Source organism: Acomys minous (genome assembly GCF_964271855.1).
Source record: "Acomys minous genome assembly, chromosome: 13".
Classification (NCBI taxonomy): domain Eukaryota; kingdom Metazoa; phylum Chordata; class Mammalia; order Rodentia; family Muridae; genus Acomys; species Acomys minous.
This window is the reverse complement of record NC_140495.1, coordinates 72,237,298-72,257,352: the sequence shown is the minus strand read 5'-3', so window position 1 is coordinate 72,257,352 and position 20,055 is coordinate 72,237,298. Positions and strand designations below refer to the sequence as shown.

Below are 20,055 nucleotides of genomic sequence, written 5' to 3'. Positions count from 1 at the left end.
CCCAAAACTATCTAATATTTTTTAAAAAGAATACAGTACCTTTTGTAAGATGCTTTGTAAAATGTATAAAAAGTGGTGGGAGGTAAGTTATTTTTGCATCAAGGAGGCTCCAAGAAGGACCTAACATCCTCTGATAGGAAAGTGTGGTTCTTAACATAGAGGCCAAGCTAGATTCACAGTACTCTGAGAACACTCTGAAATAGTGTGCAAAGTGCACATGCATATGAACCTGTCCTAGGGAAAATGAGTTCGTAGATTTCGTTAGAATTTCAAAGAAAGCCATTAAGTCTCTCAACACACACACACACACACACACACACACACAGTCACAGAGTAACCCTGTGGACCAGCAGGAACTTTTCAGATTTCTCTGGATGGGATAAACCAGTAAAAAACAAAACAAAACAAAACAAAACAAAACAAAAAAACCATTTTTAGAAGTAGCAGTAAGTAAAAATTTTAATGTATCTAAATAAGTTCAATTAGCAATGTAACCACATTTCAGCATGTTTAAACTCATACAAAAGATTATGAAACCATGTTTATTTTTTCTTTGGTACAGCCAGACATGTTACCTCAAACTTTTAGAATAAATAATGTCATCAATAAAACATATGCATGTCAGAGTGTTAAAATTACTTCTTTGCTTTTACATCGAAGAGCTTAGAATATGAATGGGTTTGGGGTGCATGTTATTCACAAATTCAGACTGAAGGGGAAAACCACCAAACAACGGATAGAGATCACTTCTGTGACACAACCCGGATGAAGATTTTAAGCACCAATTTTATTGAATGTAGTGGGGTTTTTTCCTTACTATCCTAACAGTGCTCAATATAACTGAATTAATAATCTGAAAACAATATCTAAACAGAAATGAAGATAATGACAACAATTGAGGTAAACTGAACAGGGTTTTGTTGTTGTTGTTGTTGTTGTTGTTGTTGCTGTTGACACAGTGGCCAACAATTCATCACATATTTATTCTTAGCACACTGAAGTTCAAGATCCTGGGAAAAGGATAGTAAATTTGGCTAAAGAGAAATGAAATTTAACTTTTGTCTGATGACTCTCCTGTCTTCCTTCTTTCCATGGACAGGGAACGAGACTCACTGAATAGCACCATAGTTCTAAATCTGATAGTCAAGTAGGACTTGAGTAATCATGTTAGAGGTGAAACCTTTTCGTCTTTGCCCCAGCGTGGGGAATTGCTTTTCCCCCATGCTCCTATACCAGGCATGGTTTGTGCACAGGGCCTACAACGCTAAGGCCTTCTCATTTGTCAGGGCCTTTGCTGAATGCTCTTTGACCAGACTGCAGGGTGCAAGAGGCTGGCTCACAGAAACCAGGAGGACCTGGAGGACCTGGGGGTCCAGGCACACCAGGAATCCCCGCTACTCCTGGGGGACCTTGCTCTCCATCTCTGCCATTTTTTCCATAGCTGGCAGGGCCTGGATCACCTGAAACAGACAAAAAAAAAAAACCCCACACATGTGAACAAGCTGTTGATTAGCAGAAAATGCCAGTCCCTCACAACCTAGCAGTGTGCAATAAGATGCTTAGCAAATGCCTTTGGAGACGGCCCGTGATGATGAGATGGGGGAACCCCGTCGGTGGATGTGGGTTTCATAGAACTCGAAGGCAGAAAGTGATTTGAGTGTATGTGTCCCACATTTCCATCGTGGCAGCCTTTAGCCATGTATGTTGACCAAACACTGAAATGTGGCTGGCCCAAACTGAGGTGCTATAGGTATAAAATAAGGCAGGAATTTGAAGGTTTAGCCTGGAAAAGTGTAAAATGTTTTATTAACAAATTTTAGACATTTTACCTGGTGTGATAATATTTTGAACCTAGTGAGTTGAATAAACTGTGTAGGCATCCCTCAGTTTACAGTATGGTTACGTTGAGAACACAGTCAAGTCAAAAAATGATGCCAAACATCAGGGCTTAGCTACCCAGCACAGTGAGTGGTCTTTCTGCTTGTGGTTGCATGGGCAACTCTATGTTGCCTGGGCTCCGGGCAGAGCATCGTATCCTTCATCACTAACCCCATAAAAAGACCAAAATTCAGAATTTTTCAGTGAAGTTTCTACCAACTTTGTCTCACTTCATGTTATTACCATGCGGAAAAACTCTGAGGCTGGCCATCTTACGTCAGTGCCTGGCTGTGTTATTAAAGCTGATGTCACCTGACTCTGCATCTTGCCTAGTGAAGATTGAAAATTACACGTGCTGCACTGGCTTGTGCCTCACACAGTCTTTCTCATGAGCAGTGCAGCCTAGCAACCGTCATAATTTCTAACAGTAATCTGCATCCAGACAGATATAAGCATAGCTAAGAAGGTGAAACCATGGACTTTCGAGACAAATGGTTTTAAGTCCTAACTCTGCCATTTATGACCAATTAAAATCAGAAGAAGAAAAAAAGAAAGCCCCTAGCTTGCTTCATCTACAGAATGGGATATTTGTGTTCATTATCCTTAAATCCTGCCCATTAAATGGGAGGGGGACTATTTAAATTATTAAATATTACTTATTACTGTCTTTTGGAAGACCACACCATGCTTCCTACAAAATGCTACACTCTTACCCCAACATGAGTGTCACCTCAGTGACTTCCTTGTGACAGTTCTACTTTTGCCATGTTTGCCCAACAGGGCACATCACCCATAACAACAACAACAAAAAGAGTTTCTATTGAGTGTGCCCCCCTTTGCATCAATAGTGCTTAATTCTATTACCACAAAAGTACTGCTAAGAAAAAAAAAGCAGTGTAAAAGCACCTGCCTTTGCTGTGACAATCTTGTTACAGGGGCCCTTACTCTGCCTCAGCTTTCTCACCTTAGTCACTCGTGGAGAAACAAAAGCCAAATCTTCATATCCAATTACATATGTTCGTAGGTAGTGGTACACCCCCATTTTTCCAGGGTTTTCATTCTTCTTCCTAATTTAGTGGTCTAATTACATCCATCTTATTGTAATGACCTGGTCCTATTAAGTGGTATTATTATTACCCATCTCATTTTAAAGTAAAGGTAGGCAGGGGACCCTATTTTACATAACGTCTCATTCTTCTGTGTGTCTTACATCAAGCCCTCCACAAAGCAGTGTCAAAGGGCAAACCATTAGCGAGGTTTAAGGGAGAATAATTATCTTTGAATGTATGCATCTCAAGTCTGTGGCTGAGCAGAAATGTGTTATTTCCAATAAATTATCTCATAGGCTTTTATCCAAGTATAAGTTGAGAGGAAGCAGTGGCTGTCCATTTCCCCTAGTGGGAGAAAGACTTTATCCACAGCATCGATAGGTAGGACTGTCACAGCTGCTCCTGCAGCAGAGGCCTCTGCATCCCCTGACACCAGAGGCTTTTAAAGGTGAAGGGTTTTTTCTTCTTCTTCTTCTTCTTCTTCTTCTTCTTTAGTTTTAAAAAAAATGAGGCCACCTCTAACTACATATAAAAGGTGATGTTCATTCACTTTATCAATAGGGATGTCACACTGAGATATGTCAACTCTGTCTTGAAAATCAAACCAAAACCAGGAGAAAATGACCAGGCTCACAGAAGAAGGCAAAGTCCAAAGACCGTGGTGGCTAGGCAGGTAGCATAGACTAGGCCAACCTCAACCCATTGGGACAAATCGTATTTGTGGAAAAAAAAAAAAAAAGCTGCGTTAGAACACAGCTGTGCGCGTTTGTTTACAAACTATATGTAGCTGCTTTGGAAAGGCAAAGCCATGGCCATTGGCTGTCACAGAGACACCTCACACCCAAAGGCAAGAACTATACCCTGTACAGAGAAGGATTCTTGGCAACAAAGAGCAGGCCTGGATTGGGAAATACCCCCACTGTCTTTGCTAAAAAGAAAACAGATAATGTGTGTCTGTTTGGGGGGCACAAGAGTAGAGTGAATGGGTGGTAGCTGGAAGACGGATGACCCCGGCCCTGTTCCTGACAGCAGCTACCACAGGGAACACCAGGTGCTTCAAATAAGACCCTGCCATTTTTTCGTGTAGGCAACTGTTGCAACTTCTTATTTCACATTAGTAAAATAGTACTCTCCTTGAAGTGGTAAGTTAAAGGGAATTTGTTCCTTTGCTTGTTTGTTTTGGTGTGTTTGTTTGTTTGTTTGTTTGTTTGTTTCAAGACATGGTTTCTCTGTGTAGCCTTGACTTTCCTGGACTCTCTTTGTAGACCAGGCTGGCCTCAAACTCACAGAGATACACCTGCCTCTGCCTCCCTGGGGGAATTTGCTCTTTAAAACACAAACATTAAAAAGAAACAACAACAGGGCTGGAGAGATGGCCCCGCGGTTAGGAGCACTGACTGCGCTTCCAGAGGTCCTGAGTTCAATTCCCAGCAACTACATGGTGGCTCACATCCATCTATAATGTGATCTGATGCATACTCTATACATAATAAATAAATCTTTAAAAAACGAAAAGAAAAGAAACAACAACAAAAGGAGATAGATGTGGTGGCCCATGCCTTTCATTCCAGCACTTGGGAGGCAGAGGCAGGTGATATTAGTTTGATTCCAGCATGTTCAACATAGAGAGTTCAAGGCCAGTCTGGAATATATAGTAAGACCAGAAATATTCTTCAATGCTCACACAGAGTTTCCCAGATGACACACTAGCTGTGAAGGCCTCAGCTCTGTGGAGAAGGCTAGCCTCAAGTCCTTGCCTCCACCTCCCATGTGCTACGATTACAGGCAGGACCTACCCAGCCTGCCTCTGATCCAGCATATTTGAAGGGACATGAGAGTTTTGTTTTAGTTTGGTTTAACTTGCTGAGTTTATTCAAATTGTTTTCTTGACCTTTGAGGGTAGAGTCTGTCTTTGACTCACCTTAGAAGAGGTACAGTTACCCCCGGCCAACCTTTGTGCACCACCAACGTATATCACTACCATCATCGCCAGCACTATGTAAGGTGCCCTGCCCACACATGCCATATGCTTTGTCCACTGTTGACCTCATTTCCCTTATATGGAGACAGAGTTAATAAGGCTCATCACCCAGCCTCAGACCTAGAAAACATCATGTTAGCAATAAGGGCCCTTACCCACTACTTTAGATGAACTGACCTTCCATAAACAACAACTTACTAACTCACCGGAGGGTATATGTGTGTGGTGGTGGTTGTGGTGGTAACGATGTGGTTGTTGAATTTGTTGAGTCTAAACTAACTTGGAAACAAAAAGAGACACAGTAATAAGAATTTAGGATTAGTTCTTCTTTTAGGTCTCTATCATGGGAAATTAAATTATTTTAGTGGGTGCTGCCCTGTGTCCATGAAGTGTTTGTCAGTTTCCTGTGAGCCCTGGCCCCACAGCTATGCTCTTTAAGGTTGCTCTGAACATTCAGCTGATTCATTGTAACTGTTCACTGCCTGGGCTCAGGGTTAAAGTGTTAAAGCATCCATCTGTAGTTCTACGTGTGCCAAAGAAGAGAAGACCATGGTCTGAAGAGATTTTGCTACGCCTTGCTCACCCTGTGGATCTGTCTAGTGACTACACAGCTTTCTGAACCTTCAGTGACCATACTGCCGAAAAGTTTTCATGGTTTTTAAAGAAAGGATGTTATCATTCTCTGTGCTGACACTAGAGGGCAGGCATGTTACACTGATGTAGGCATGTTACACTGATGTAGGCAGCACCTTTCCCCGAACAGAAAGAAATTACTGTGCATACACACAAAGGAAGGAACAGACGTGCAAATCATTGTCAGTGTTAAATAGGTAATATGATGATGAATGCAATGGCTATTTAATCTTTGGGAATGTACTCAATATATATATTGAGTTTACATCTGTGGTATTCCATATGATTCTTCATTTAATTTCTTCCTTTCCCTAGTGAGTTTGAATGCACAGAGAAGTCAGGATTTATTATTAAATATTTTTCCTTGAAATGCTCTGAGTGCTAAGTTTATGGTCACACATGGGCAGTTCAGCGACAGCAGGCATGCAGGGACATCCCTTAATGAGACGACCTAACCGAGCATCAGCACCAGCTAGCTCTGGTGAGAAAATGAAGAGGGAGGGAATTGAAGGCCCAGCGGTTGTTTATAAGATCTGCACAGCTCTGGGAGAGAGGCGGAAAAATAAGAGGTTGCAGATATGCCTGCATTACGTAACTATGGTGACAGAGACAAACTAGTCACACTAGACAACCAGTCGTTTTGTCTATTTCCTGATCCTAGACTCGGAAAGCATACATATTTCCCACTTGGAACCCAAGATACCTTTGTCAGGGTGTGTGACCTGGGCCAGTCTGCATACGCTCAAATATAAAGGAAGGATTAAATACACAGTACAGTCAGCTGAATTCTCGGTGTGGGGCTTAGGCGGGCCCTGCTCTCTGGCCTTACATGTTTCAGCATGTGCATATGCCCTCCTAGAACAGCCCTGAGGGTGTGTGGTTCTGATCCCTATTCCACGAGAAGGCACTGAGAGCAGAAGACGCTGGACACAAGACAGGGAACGGTTCACAAGTCCTAGGAGCCTTGGCCCTTACATGTTTGCTGCTCCTACGTCACATGCGTCTGGTTTTAAGTCACAGTGCACTATAGCCAAAATGATGATAACACTACAATAATGATCTGTGGTGTATAATAAGCCATGTCACCCTAAAATCCAAGAACGCGTAATTCATAACACTGAACAAACTGAGCGATGCTGCTGTGAAGGGAGACAGGGAGCAAAAACTACACAGAAACAAAACAAGGATTCTAACCTGATAGAAAATGAAGGTACTTGTTACTGTTTTTAAGTATTAGGCATGTTTCAGCAAATAACGATCTTTATTCCACTCAGAAGGATTTAAATCCAAAACTCACTAAACAGTGACGACCAAGAAGGGTTCTTTTAATGGGGACCATCACAGAAAACCACAAGTGGACACAATGCAGACATCAGCTTGATCGTGGGAACCCCAACCCCAATGGATCCACCTGCATCACAGCTCAGGGAACATGGAGGAAAGAGAGCACGGAAAGATTGTAAGAGCCGCAACACTAGGAAATCTACTGTGCAACAATAGCTCCTGGAAGTGGTTACGTAAACAAGACAGGAGCAACGGCAACACTGATGAACATGTTAAAGGGGAAAGGAGAAAGCTCTCAGGGTCTGATCCCTAGGCAAAGACCCACAGGCAACCAGTGACTGCTGGGAATTACCCTCTCCCCAGGATGAGCCCCTTGTAGGCTGTCCAAGGTAGACCAGTCAGTCCTTAAACCATATACACCACCAACATGGACTCAGCAGACTCCATTAACACGTGCATACACATGCATGCATATGTGAACATGTATAATTGTACTCAAAGAAAAATAGGCTATCAGTGAAAGAGAGGGCAGGGGAGACATTGGATTAGAGCACCTGGGGAAGTTGGGGGGGAGAAAAGAAAGGGAGGAAATTATGTAATTCTAACTCAATTACAAATATACCTTTAAAATGAAATTTAAAGAGTAAAGCTTAAAGGGAAGGGGAAGTGATATATATGTATTTTAAATAAAATATATTAAAGTCTTAAGAAATTAAAAAGTAAAGCAGGGAGGAAAGCATTTCTTTCAGGTAAGATGTTCATTTGCCTAGAAGATTCCAAACAGCTTCCTGTATGGAATTCTGTTGAGGTTTCCCCCAGGTCATTAGCATTTTTTTTGTAAGTACCACAAAACTACGATCTAGGTTCTACTGGAAAACTTGGTTTTAGAGTCTCATCCTCTTGGTGGACAATTAACCGGTCATTCCGGCGAAATGACCGTGGTGACCGGTTCTCTACAGCAGTAGCACAGAGCCAAAGCAGAATGCCGCGGGAGAAAGGCCAGCATCTTGGGAGTAGGGCTAATTGAGAGCAAGCTTGCCTGCTACTGCCTATTAGGAACAGCAGGAGAAAAGGCTGCAAGGGTCAGGCCGGGCTTTGCCCTCAGCTCTCCTCATCAATGTCAAAAGCAAAACTGAACTAATAGACCGCATTCCTTGGCAACAGTTATGGTCGCCAACGGCCCTAAGCACTTTACAGGGTGGCTTCTTTTTAATTTCCAGAATTACACAATTAGAAGCATGGCCCTGGTATGAGTAAACTGAGGCACAGAGAGAAACTAATTGGCCAACGTCAGAAGGTTATAGGCAATGGCCATGGCCTGATTTGAACCCAGTGTTTCTGCATTACAGGGCCTGTGCTTTAAGGGAGGCTTTTGGACAGAGATCTCTGTCTGACTCAACCAGCCGAATGTCTTCACAGAGCAGAGAGGGGAACACAGACCACACATAGAGAGCCATCCAGCTGCAGGACTTCCCTGTCCTGTGACTGCTAGCCTATATTTCTAAAAAATGATATAAAGCTCAAAATTCACCAAATGATGTCATTATCCCATCAACTTAACAACCGCCCCCCTCACCCCGCCAAAAAAGTTGAAAAGCAGGTAGATAGACATGTAGAATGGTGAGATTGACCGTGAGAAAGACGGTGGCAGAGGAGAAACGGCTTGCGTTAAAAAAAAAAAAAAAAAAAAAAAAAAAAAAAAAAAAGTGGTGCTGAGGAGAACGTCAATCAAAAGAAGGAAAGAGGGCGTGTCTTAAGAGTCCAGCTTCACACCCCGCCCCCATGACACCCACTGAGAACTTCTCTCCTCTCCTCTCGCGTAAACATCCATCAAAGGTACCCAGAGTTTTACTAACTAGCTTTTCTTTTCTCCAATCGTACACACACACAAAAAAATAATTTATAAAAATATCTCAACTGGCCCATGGATGCTAGGTTTAGAAAGGCAGTGTTTGAGCTCTCTCCAGATGTAGTCTCCCTCCCAATTTTTAATAAGAAAACAATCCCCAAGAGCAGTAAAATAGATGATTAGAAAGCAAAGATCTTTTTTTCAATTTTGAGTTATAATTATATAATCGTAGCCATGATTAAATATGTGACCTCTGGCAGAATTATAAAATGGTAATTTCTTCTCCTAGATTTCCCTAAACCAAATTTTCAAAATCCATAATTGAAATAAGAAACACCTTACTTTCTTTTCATTCTCTACTGTCTCTTTCTTAACTCTGCCCTGTTACCCTCAACTTTGAGTCCCCAACCACCACCACCCCAGCTGTGTCTTAGCTACCATGAGGGGGCAGCTTGCACATCCCACCCACTGAGCTGAGGGAGCCAGCCTTGAGCCCCACAGTGCTACTTCAGACATTGGATTTACAAGTCATTTCCCTAGCGGATGAGTACATTTCAGGCCAGACCCTAGCAACAGAGCAGTCAGTGTGGAAAGAACACAGAGTGCCCAGTGAGAGGATCTGACTCCTTACAGAGCCGCTCTGTCCCTTAGCCTACCGGCTGTGATCTGCGCCTATGTGAAGCTCTGTGCGGCTGTTAGACGAATTCCCTCAGTGTTTGTTTTGGGCCAAGTGGATTATGGGAAGGTCTGAGTATCTGAAAGGAGAGCTTTTAAAATGAAATTTCAGTTACCCCTTGTACCACACTGAGTAACGGAAAACGTGGATTCCTTTTACAACCGCTCTGGAGTCTGTAAAAGGTCTGAGCTAGGGTTGCAGTTGGATAATAGAACACTTGCCTGGTGTGTGCCAGTCCCTGGGCTTAATCCCCGACCCCACATCTAATAATAATGATTGATCATTGCCACAAAATAACAGCAAGAAATGATCACCTGGACGTGGGTACAATTTCATTCATTGCAATTTATGTAACAGATAGAAAGTAACTGAGCCTGGATACTAGTTTCCTTAAAGCATATCTTTAAGAAGTTAGTAGTTCAAGCCTCGGCACCTAGCTACTCACAAGGAATACAAACTTGATTTACAAATCATTTAACATGTAATTAAAGCCAGCTGTGAAACCTCTATGCCCATGATAAGCTTAGGTATCTGAGCAGTGCTTCCTTCAAAACACCTCTCAGCTTGTTTTCTGCATTTGCCCCACCCCAAACCCCTTCACTTACCTGGGAGACCTATCGCTCCAGGCAAACCCTTAGGACCTCTTCCTGGAGGGCCGCGCTCTCCTTTTTCTCCCAAGTCACCTGCAGTACATTAAAGACATGTTATGCATCCGTGTGTCTATAAAGGTCTGTGTTTCAAACTTTAAGGAAAGCACAAGCTCATGAAGTTACGAAAACACTGGAAGCCAGGTTGCAAGAGACATGCAGCAAGGTAAGCAAATCTTATCAACTGATCCAAGAGGTGGAAAAAATTGAAAGATTGACGTGTAGCCCCTGAAGTGACATTTCACAAAACCAGATGTGCGTTTTCAGTGAAACACTCAATAAGGTAAGAGTCGATGTATCCTTCTTCAACCTGATCAAATCTATTGAGCCCTTGAGAACGGTGTTCTCTTACCACTATTGCACATCATTTGCTTCAAGGCATTACAAACATTTCTATTTTTAGGTAATAGGGGCATATACCTTAAAGATAAGAATCAGCTTTAAAATGACTACAAGCAATAAGTGAATTCATTAATCTGGCTGGATACAAAGTTAATATACAGAAATCAATTGTTTTCACATACACAATCAGGCACCAGTTGTGAGACATGGCAAAGAAGTACTGTGTATAGTAGCAGTTAAAATACTAAACAACTGGGCATAGGCTTAATGGAAGTGTGCAACCAAAACATGAAAGAAATTGTGTACTTCTAATGGATAAGACTTGAAAAAAAAATCTTCTGGTGTAGAATAGGACATCCCAACAAATAGTTGTCATTTCTCCCTTAGATGAATATTGATTACAATCCCATTTTTTAAGCACAGAGAATCTGGGTTTTTTAGACAGAGAAAATGATTCTGAAGTTTGTATTTTAGAAACCACATAAGCTAGAAAAGCCACAAACCTCACCCAAGGAAAGTGACATGATATAATTAATCCTACCTATTAATTAAACCTACTATGAAGGTATCTTACTTATCCATAAAGCGGAAAAGTTCATATAGGTCCTAATATGCATGAGGAACTGGTTTATAACAAAAGTGGCATCTTTTGTTTTAATATTTACTTTGCCACATTTTATGTGTGTTTCTGTATGTGTGCATGCACACAAGTGTTCAGGTTGTCTGCAAATACCATAAGAAGGCATTGAACACCCCCCCCCACCCCATTTGAACTGGAGTTAGAGATGTACATCCTGATGTGGATGCTGGGAACTGAGCTTTGGTCCTCTGCAAGAACAGCCATGGCTCTTAACTTCTGAGCCATCTCTCCAACCCCAAAGGTGGCAGTGTTAAAGTAAAAAATGATTAGCAAGTCACCAAATCTTTAGAAAATGGTGAGTAGCCCTCTAGGAAAAGAGTCATAACTAGACCTCTATTACATGATAGGATACACTATAAATAGACCAAATGTCTAAGAAGCACAGGAAAACAGGGGCTGGAGAGATGGTTCAGTGGTTAAGAGCATTCTGTGTTCTTGCAGAGGATTCAGGTTCTGTTCTCAGAACCACAGCAGGTGCCTCACCTGTACCTCCATGTGGCCCCCATAGACACCTGCACACACAGGGTACACATATACATAAACAGGTATACATATACACACAAAAAACAAAAAATAAATTTTAAAAGAATGAACAAAGTGCATGATTAGGCAGTCGTGACAAAGAATAAAAAATGGCTGTTTCATTGATGAGAGAGGCCCTGGATTTGTTTTCATAAATAAATGCAAAATTAAAAAGTAAAAAAGATGCTTATCCTATAAAAGTAGCACAAGTTCCATGGTTCTAGGAGACACATCCAGTCTATAGAAAAATACAGACCTGTATATTGCTGAGGAAAAGAGCAAGTTGGTTCAACCTCATTGGAGGAGGAATGACAACAATGCTCAAATTACAAGTGAAGTTAGTTCCATTTTGCCCAGGAATTATATGTCCATAAATTTACCCTCAACACAATAAAATAATCCAGGATGGAGATGGAATTGGAAGTAGAAATAAAATCTGTGTATTTTTGTATTGAGATGAAACATGCACCCTGCTGTGCTTGCTGCCTGTTGCCTTTGCAGCAACAGCAGACAGGAAGCAGCCTTGAAAAGGCTCATCAGAGGTACGCAGACACTGAAGTCCTGCCGCAGAATAGACAGACCGCTAGACAGCTGGGGAAATCATGGGGAGCTCTTTGGAAAGGTGTCCTGGACCTATTGTTAAATGAAAAACAAACAAGGCCCAAATTGCTTACTAGAGAACAATATGGCTCTGCTCACAGGCGGGCAGAGAGAGCGCATGCCCCCTGGCTTGTATAGCATTGCTTGGAGTGATCCTTCGAAGCCAGTGGGTTCCCTTATCATAAGAAGACAAAGGAAACTAAATATATAGGAAAGTTTTGAGAGAGATTCTTTACTAAACGACTTTCGTACATTTAATTTGGGAACGACATGAATGTAGTATTATAAAAAATAAATAAATAAACTCATTTTAAAAGTTAAAGTGTGCTATCACAGGTGTCTCTTACTTCTGATCCAGCGGTCATTGAGAATATTCTGTGGTTGCAACCAAATGTTACAAAGCATTTATGAGACAGTTGATTGAACTCAGGACATCAGCAATGGCAGAACAAATTGCAAAAACATTTCCACATATAAAGTGTGTGTGTGTATCTGTGTGTCTGTGTGTCTCTGTGTGTTGTTAGTTCTCATAGATCTCTGGATGTTATTTATTTCATTTTTATTATTTACAAGCTGTTACTGTTGCTCTGCCCCAGTAGGAGCAGATTAATACAGAACAAGTGTGAGTCACAGTTATAACATGTATTTTCTCACAACCTTCATTTCCATACTGTGTCACATCTGCTTGACTCACACTAAAATGTCTAAAAATGTTCAGCCTTACTCAAAGGAAGTTAAAATTAACCCTAACTGTGAGCATTTAAAAATAAGGTATACAGGCTGAAACACTAAGTAAAGTGAGCATATGGCCACTCTGTTGACTCTCTCATGAGTTTGCCCCACCATGCATGCGAGGAGTGCATGTCACATAGACTTTAGTCCTGCCTTATGCAATTGCACATATGATGTCAGAGAGAACTACACATGGGGCCTAAACTGTCACTCTGCATTGGCACACAACTTGGGGGGGGTACACAACACACAAGTTCTTACCCAGAAGTTCCACTGTTTTCGAGAGCTGTCAGGAGGAAAACAATGACTAAGACATAGCCTGAGCTATCAAAAGCCTTAAGAACAAGTGTAGCTTCTTACATCTCTGAAAAGGGCCCAAAAGCCCATATCATAGAGTGGACCCCATGTCTTCTCTTTTATTAGGTAATAGTGGGGAAAGAGAGAAGCCATACTGAACTGCATCTCTCCTTTAAGGGCTCAAAATTTAAACTTCAAGAAAGTAAAATGTGTTTCCTTAAGGAAAATTTGAGCTTCAAACTTCCAAAGAGAGAAAAACAAGGGTTTTTAAAAAATTGAATATTACTGTCCTGCATATGGTAGAGTAAGGCCAACATCAATTCCCTAGAACTGTGTGTTTCTAAATTGGATGCAGTGTTAATTGATAAAGAAAATCCAATTGCTCTGCCTGCCTCCACCCAGGTTTCAGAAGTAAAATCTTATGGAAATGCTTATTTAAACGAGTCAGATGAGAAAGGTGTGGGGACCTGAGGGAGGAGAAGGCTTGTGTTGGGATGGATGGTAGACTGGGTTGTGGATACTGAAGAAGGAAGAACCAGTGGGGAGGGAGAATGGTCTGTGATCCACCTGGAACTAATGAATGAGCCTCGTGCGAGAGGTCTCTCCTGGATTCCAAATACAGAAATAGACTTTTCTTAGGTGAGGTTCTCCCACTAGAACTAAGCCTGTACAACGTACCTACCCACAGTCCCGTGCAGCCAAAAGTTCCTCCAGCTAGCACTCCAACAACAGCTACATGTTAGAGCTTCCTGGGGAGTATGGTAACCCCCCCCAAAGCCCAGACTGATTGATTCTGAAATTCTGGAAGTGGAGCCCAAACCTGGATTGCTTTGTAAGCCCCTCAGGGTGGTTTCTTGTGCAACCAGGGCTGAAGGAGGTATCCCCAGTAGACTCTCAGGTCAACAGGTAAGAAACACTCAGCCTGCCTGGAGGGGAGTTTGCTTACGAGCACAAAGTCAAGATCTGAACCAAATACTGACTTGCCAAAGAAAACAGGGATGTGATCTACGCAGACCTTCTAAGAAATTTGAGTGAGACACCAGTGTTTGGCCATATCAAGATGTCCTGGGAACCTCTTGAACCCAAGTACTAGGCCCCATCCTGAGTTTCTTATTCAATATGTCTGGAATGGGACAGAAAACTGGAGACTTTAAAAGGGTTTTGGGAGGGCTGGAGAGATGGCTCAGAGGTTAAGAGCACTGATTGCTCCTCCAGAGGTCCTGAGTTCAATTCCCAGCAACCACCCGGTGGCTCCCAACCATCTGTAGTGAGATCTGAAGCACTCTTCTGGCCTGCAGGTGTACATGCAGATGGAACACTGTATACATAATAATAAATAAATACTTTTTTAAAAAAGGGGGGTTTCGGGAGCCTGTCACACTGCCATTCTTGACACCCAGGAAAGGCTGTCCCAATATCTGGGGCAGGGGCAGAATATGCCCAACCAACTCAATAGCCCACCCAAACCAGTGCATTTTCTTAGACATGGGCTTCCGAGTAGATGGATAACCCATAAGGTCATCTAGTGCAGAGTCCCGAAGTAGTAGCTAAGGAGGACAGAGATGAATAAGCACAGGACAGTTTCTGAGGAAAGCTCGGGGCTCTGTAAGATGGGTGCCCCTTCCATCTCTCCAGCCTTACAAGAGTCCCAATTAGAGCCCATCTTTAACACGCAACTCTGCACATGCCAGAAAAAGTAATTAAGTAAATTGTTCCAACTGAGGGTGTAGTTAGCCAAGCACATCAGTGACTCATGTATAGATTCAAAGGGGCAGCTGCCTTGCCCTATGACCATTCAGGCCATAATAGTTATCCCTAATTGGAGTACCACAATGTTTAACATAGTGGAGAGAAGTGTCTTGTTTTTTTTTGTTTTGTTTTGTTTTGTTTTTTTTGTTTTGTTTTATGTCACATCCTTCTGAAGTCCCCCAGAGAGTTGTCAGTAACTCATCAGGACACAGAAACGCCTCACTTTACTTATTTCTCCATAAATTATCCAGGGCACACATGAACCTTGGCTGACACACCTCAAATGGCAAATGGCATCTGGGGAACCCAGACTTTCCGTCAGTTCTGCAGAATGTCTTACACGCTCACTCACAAGCCTCTGTTTTGTTCTGTTTTCGCAAAATTTCCTGCCTATGAGCACTTGCTTTGCTTTAGATGAAAGTGGACAGACTCCCATATGAAAAAAGGAATTTAGATTGCATTCCAGAGCTGAAAAATAAACATCCATCAAAAGGAAAGATATGATGCTAACTTTTGAAGGAGGAAGGCAGTGCTAATCCCTGGTACGTCACGTGTCCTGTACCTGTGCTAGTTTGACAGACACCAACATCTTTAGACTACTACTATTTTAAGAAAAGCCCTACAATGACTTTAGAGTCTTGGTATTTTTCCATGACTGTGAGCCTGCCTGCAGATCACACATCTGAAGAACATATGCAGCTTGTGTGTCTTGCACCTGGGCAAAATAGCATACCTTTGGCTGGAGAGATAGAGATGGTTCTTTGCTTAAAAGAGTCAAATGCTCTTAGAAAAGACCTGAACTTAGTTCTCATCACCCATGTCGGGCAGCTCACAAATGTACATGCAACTCCAGCTCCAAGAGATGGCCTCTTCTGGCCTCCCTGGGAACCAACCCCCACATGCATACACACATACAGATAATTAAAAAATAAATAAAACTTTTTGAAAAATCTTACCTTTAGGTCCCCTTAAGCCAAGAGCACCAGGGGGTCCCTTAATGCCAGGGAGGCCACGGATTCCCATCTGACCAGGGAAGCCATTCTCGCCAGGGGGTCCGGGAGGCCCAGGGGGACCAGGCCTCCCAGGAAGACCCGAGGCTCCTGTGTCTGGTCTCTTGAGGCTAGCAGCCATTTCAGCAAAATGCTCTGAAAGCCAGTAAACAAAACACCCCAAGTCAGAAATACAACCATGGCTAAGTGAAGAGAGCGGTGTCACCAGTGGCCTTTATCTAAATGTGGCACCAAATGAGTTGGGTGTTTTCCATAGCCTTCCAGTAAGGGAGCTTCATTGGTGCCTCTTTCCTGAGCTTGCTCCGGATCTATCTGGCCCTGCTGTTTTGAGACAATGTAGAGGTAAATCTTAAAGGACAGGGCTTTGAGACGAGTGGTGGTCCAGACACCAGAGGGTGCTACCTGAACTCTATCTGGTACAGGCGAGACCCCGGGATTTGAAGAAAATGAGCTTCTTACCATAGGGGGAAGTGGTGTTGTTTTGGAGCTTTTAAAAGGCATGGTTCAGGCACTCTCTGAGACCAAGCATCCAAACTAAAAGTCAGTTCAAAACAATTCTATAACCTGAAATATCATGAGAATTCATGGCTTCTAATAAATCCTTCCTCTCTGGTTTATTTTCATGCTTTGGACAGATACCAATCATTAAAAATAGCCATCCTTGGGAATAGTCACAGTTTGTCTTAAAAATTAATAACTCTGTGGGCTTTTTACATGCATTCAGAGTCAGCTGCTAAAGCCGTGGAAGGCAAGAAAATCTATGCCATTAAAATGCTCTGGGGCAGGTATTCTAGAGCAATGTTGTCTTTAAAGCTTTAGGGTATGAGAGAGGACATGCACTGGAAACAAATTTCCACCCCACAGTTTAAAAATGATTTAAACACGACAATTTTGAATTTCTTAATTTAGTAAACATAAAATTATAATTTTCCAGATATGTTAGTAATGCTTAAAACTCAAATAGAGAGCCAAAATAAAATGTGTGCAGTGAAGAGATTTATATTGGTTTCCAAATATAGAAGCATTCATTTCATTCTCATTTGGGTCTAGAAAATTCCACAAGTCTACTACATAAATTGGACTTTTTGTTGGCATGTGAAAGATGAGCAGTTCTTCAAGACACAGTTATACTATAATCAGAGGGGTTTCTGTAGAAGATGCTGATGTTGCAGTGTCTCCTCAGTTTGGGAGGGGGCTTGAACATTCATTATCTCTGTGGTTTTTTTAACTAGGCAGACTGAAATGGATAATTTTGGATAAAGATTAACAAGTGAGGAAGAACTTAATCATTTTTGGAAAACTTTCAGTTGTTGCCTTTTTTAACATACGTACTACATGGGTATAAATAGTATCTTACTTGAACTGGTGGGCATGTCGCTTAGTTCTCACATAATTTGGAGAGATCCGAGGACAATGCCACCCTCCCTAAATGGAAGCAACTTAAAGGGGGGACACCTGAGAATTTGTATTGCAAAGGAAAAAAATATGATGTGTGTATATATACGGTTTATTTTATGTTACCCTAATAGGGTGGGCGAAGCATAGAAACAGAGCTTGGACAGAGCTTGGAGAAAAGGCTAAGAAAGAAAGGTAGTGTTTTACTATAACACTATAGGAGTCAACAGTCGGGTAAGACAGACCTCAACATCTTCCACCTTTAAAACGAATGTAGAGCCGGGCATGGTGGCACACGCCTTTAATGCTAGCCCTCGGGAGGCAAAAGCAGGAGGATCGCTGTGAGTTCGAGGCCAGCCTGGTCTACAAAGCGAGTCTAGGACAGCCAAGGCTGCACACAGAAACCCTGTCTCAAAAAATAAATAAATAGATAGATAGATAAATAAATATAGTGAATGTAATCTACCCCTGCACATCTATAAAAACACAAGCTTAAGAGGCGAGAGCGTGTGATGGAAATGTTTAAACGCCCGTGATTTATTTACCTTGCATGACTCTCATGCAAACCTGCTTGATGTGCTGGTCTGTCGGTGCTCTGCCCTAGGATGACCAAGAGAAAGGCAGGTTACACCAGCAAGAACGGAGAGAACCTTGCTGAGCTGCAAGGACCGACGTTAGAAGGAACCATGTGGCTCAGTGCGTTAGGCTATGCTGCTGAAGAGCGCGGCCGAGACTGATGGAGCTACCGATAGGAAACCATGGGATGTGGCCACCACTCACCGGAGGGCCCTGGATACCAGGCAGCCCAGTGGCACCCTGCTCCCCCTGCACGCCCCGGGGTCCAGGGGGTCCTCGTGGTCCTTCCACTCCGGGAAGCCCTCTGATTCCTTCAGGCCCCCTCAGGCCAGGCTCGCCGGGGTTACCCACCTAGAACAGACAGTGCACCATGAGACATCAGCAATGCTTTTCTTAGCATCAATATAAATATTTAGGTGGAATTTGGGGTTCCCTGTAATTTTTGTCCCTTGGTGGTGCCTATTCAGAACTTACCACAAAGGTAGACCCAGATAGCCATTCAACCAGTCACCAGCCACTTAGAATTCTAATTTAAGTAAACTCAACCAATTTTTTTTTATTATTGTCTCAAAATCTCCATTGAGGTAAAATATATTTAAGGTCTCCTTTGCCATACCTTAAGGCATTTTATAAGAGCAAGTCAGTGTTTTTAACGTTTCCTTGTTCTGGTTTTGGCACTGAAGTTGTTGGAGTCCAGGGCTTTGCACACGCCGAGCACGTGCTCTGTCAGCAAGCTAAGCCCAGTCCAAGCAAGCTGATTGTGTGTGTGTGTGTGTGTGTGTGTGTGTGTGTGTGTGTGTGTGTGTGTGTGTGTGTGTGTGTGTCCGCGCGCGTGCGCGCGTGCGCATGCGTGTGAGTGTTTGGGGGGCACACAGAGAAGTTCTCAACCTTCTTAATACTGTGACCCTTTAATATAGTTCATCTTGTGGTAACCTCCAGTTGCTACTTCACAACGGTAACTTTCCTACTGCTATGAATCATAACGTAAATATCTGGTATGCAACCCTGCAGAGGGGTCGGGACTCACAGGTTGAGAACCCCTGCCTTAGGGTTTAGCCCTCACTTTTTTTTCTAGTTTGAGATGGGATCTTGTTGCTGCTTCATAAACTAAGTTATCTGGCCTATGAGTTTCTGGAGAGTGCCCTGGTTCTGCCTCCCAATTCCCATTGGCATGCTGGGACTCCTGATGTTTGCACTACTGTGACGTTTGGGGATCTAAACTGAGATAATATTGTTTGCATAGCAAGTCCATTCACCCACTGAGCTGTCTCCTCAGCCTGGCCTTAGGTTTTTTTTTTTTTTTTTAATAAGAATTGGAAACGTTTTCTGGCAATAAAAAGATTTCTTCCAAGAAAAAAATTTCCTCCAAGATATGCTATTTGGGTATAAAAATGCAACAGTCCAGGAATATGAGTTATTTAGCTTTTTTAAAAAAAGATTTATTTATTTAAGTATACGGTATTTCACCTCATGTATGCCTGCCCACCAGAAGACAGGGCCAGATCTCACTGTAGATGGTTGTGAGCCACCATGTTGTTGCTGGGAATTGAACTCAGGACCTTTGGAAGAGCGGTCAGTGCTCTTAACCACTGAGCCATCTCTCCAGCCCCCTTATTCAGCTTTTATAAGATGTTTTTGGTGAACTTGAAGACACTAGAAATAACCAGGAATTACAAAATGCTAACAGACTAAGCAAGTATACTCAAAATACTACCTTGAAAGTGAAGCAATAAAAAAGGGCAACTTTACAGTTTTAAGTAATAAAGGAAATTAAAACCTAACTTAGAGAAGTTAACCAACAAACTACTTGTTTCCTCAGCACAAAAGCATGCATACAAGGTAAATTAGGTGGTTTCTTTTCCTGAAAGCAGGCCACTAAAAGCACTTTTTCAAGTCGTTGTATATAATAACTGCTTTTCAAAGGAGGCTGCATTAATTCACTCTTTTGTGTGACCAGAATTTGTGGCAAAGCAGCTGCAACATGCTGTGGTTCAGAATAAAAATGAGAAGGTACCAGGACACAAGAGGTGAGGGAATGTTAGTCTTTCTGAAAGGTAGGAACTGTTCACGAGGCAGCTTTGTCCTGGCTCATTTTTCTGCGTACAGCTAACTCTTTCAAATATTCAAATGTTTTCAGCTCGAGGGAAGAAGTATAGCACCGATTTCCCACACACTGCCAAACAAGGTTGCACAAG

General features: G+C 42.4%; 1 protein-coding gene across 2 annotated transcripts in view; it reads right to left on the bottom strand.

Moving 5' to 3' along the window:
• Nucleotides 1-528: 528 nt before the first annotated feature.
• COL9A1 (collagen type IX alpha 1 chain) overlaps nt 529-20,055 on the bottom strand; it is an 84,115-nt gene continuing 64,588 nt past the window's right edge. For both annotated transcript variants that reach the window (XM_084752285.1, XM_084752286.1), the window contains 5 exons: nt 18,065-18,211; nt 17,830-17,884; nt 15,836-16,024; nt 9,956-10,033; nt 529-1,460 (listed from right to left, as the gene is read on the bottom strand). In XM_084752285.1, coding sequence (XP_084608411.1) covers nt 1,276-1,460; nt 9,956-10,033; nt 15,836-16,024; nt 17,830-17,884; nt 18,065-18,211 — 654 coding nt within the window. In that variant the 3' untranslated portion in view covers nt 529-1,275. The remainder of the gene's footprint in view (nt 1,461-9,955; nt 10,034-15,835; nt 16,025-17,829; nt 17,885-18,064; nt 18,212-20,055) is intronic.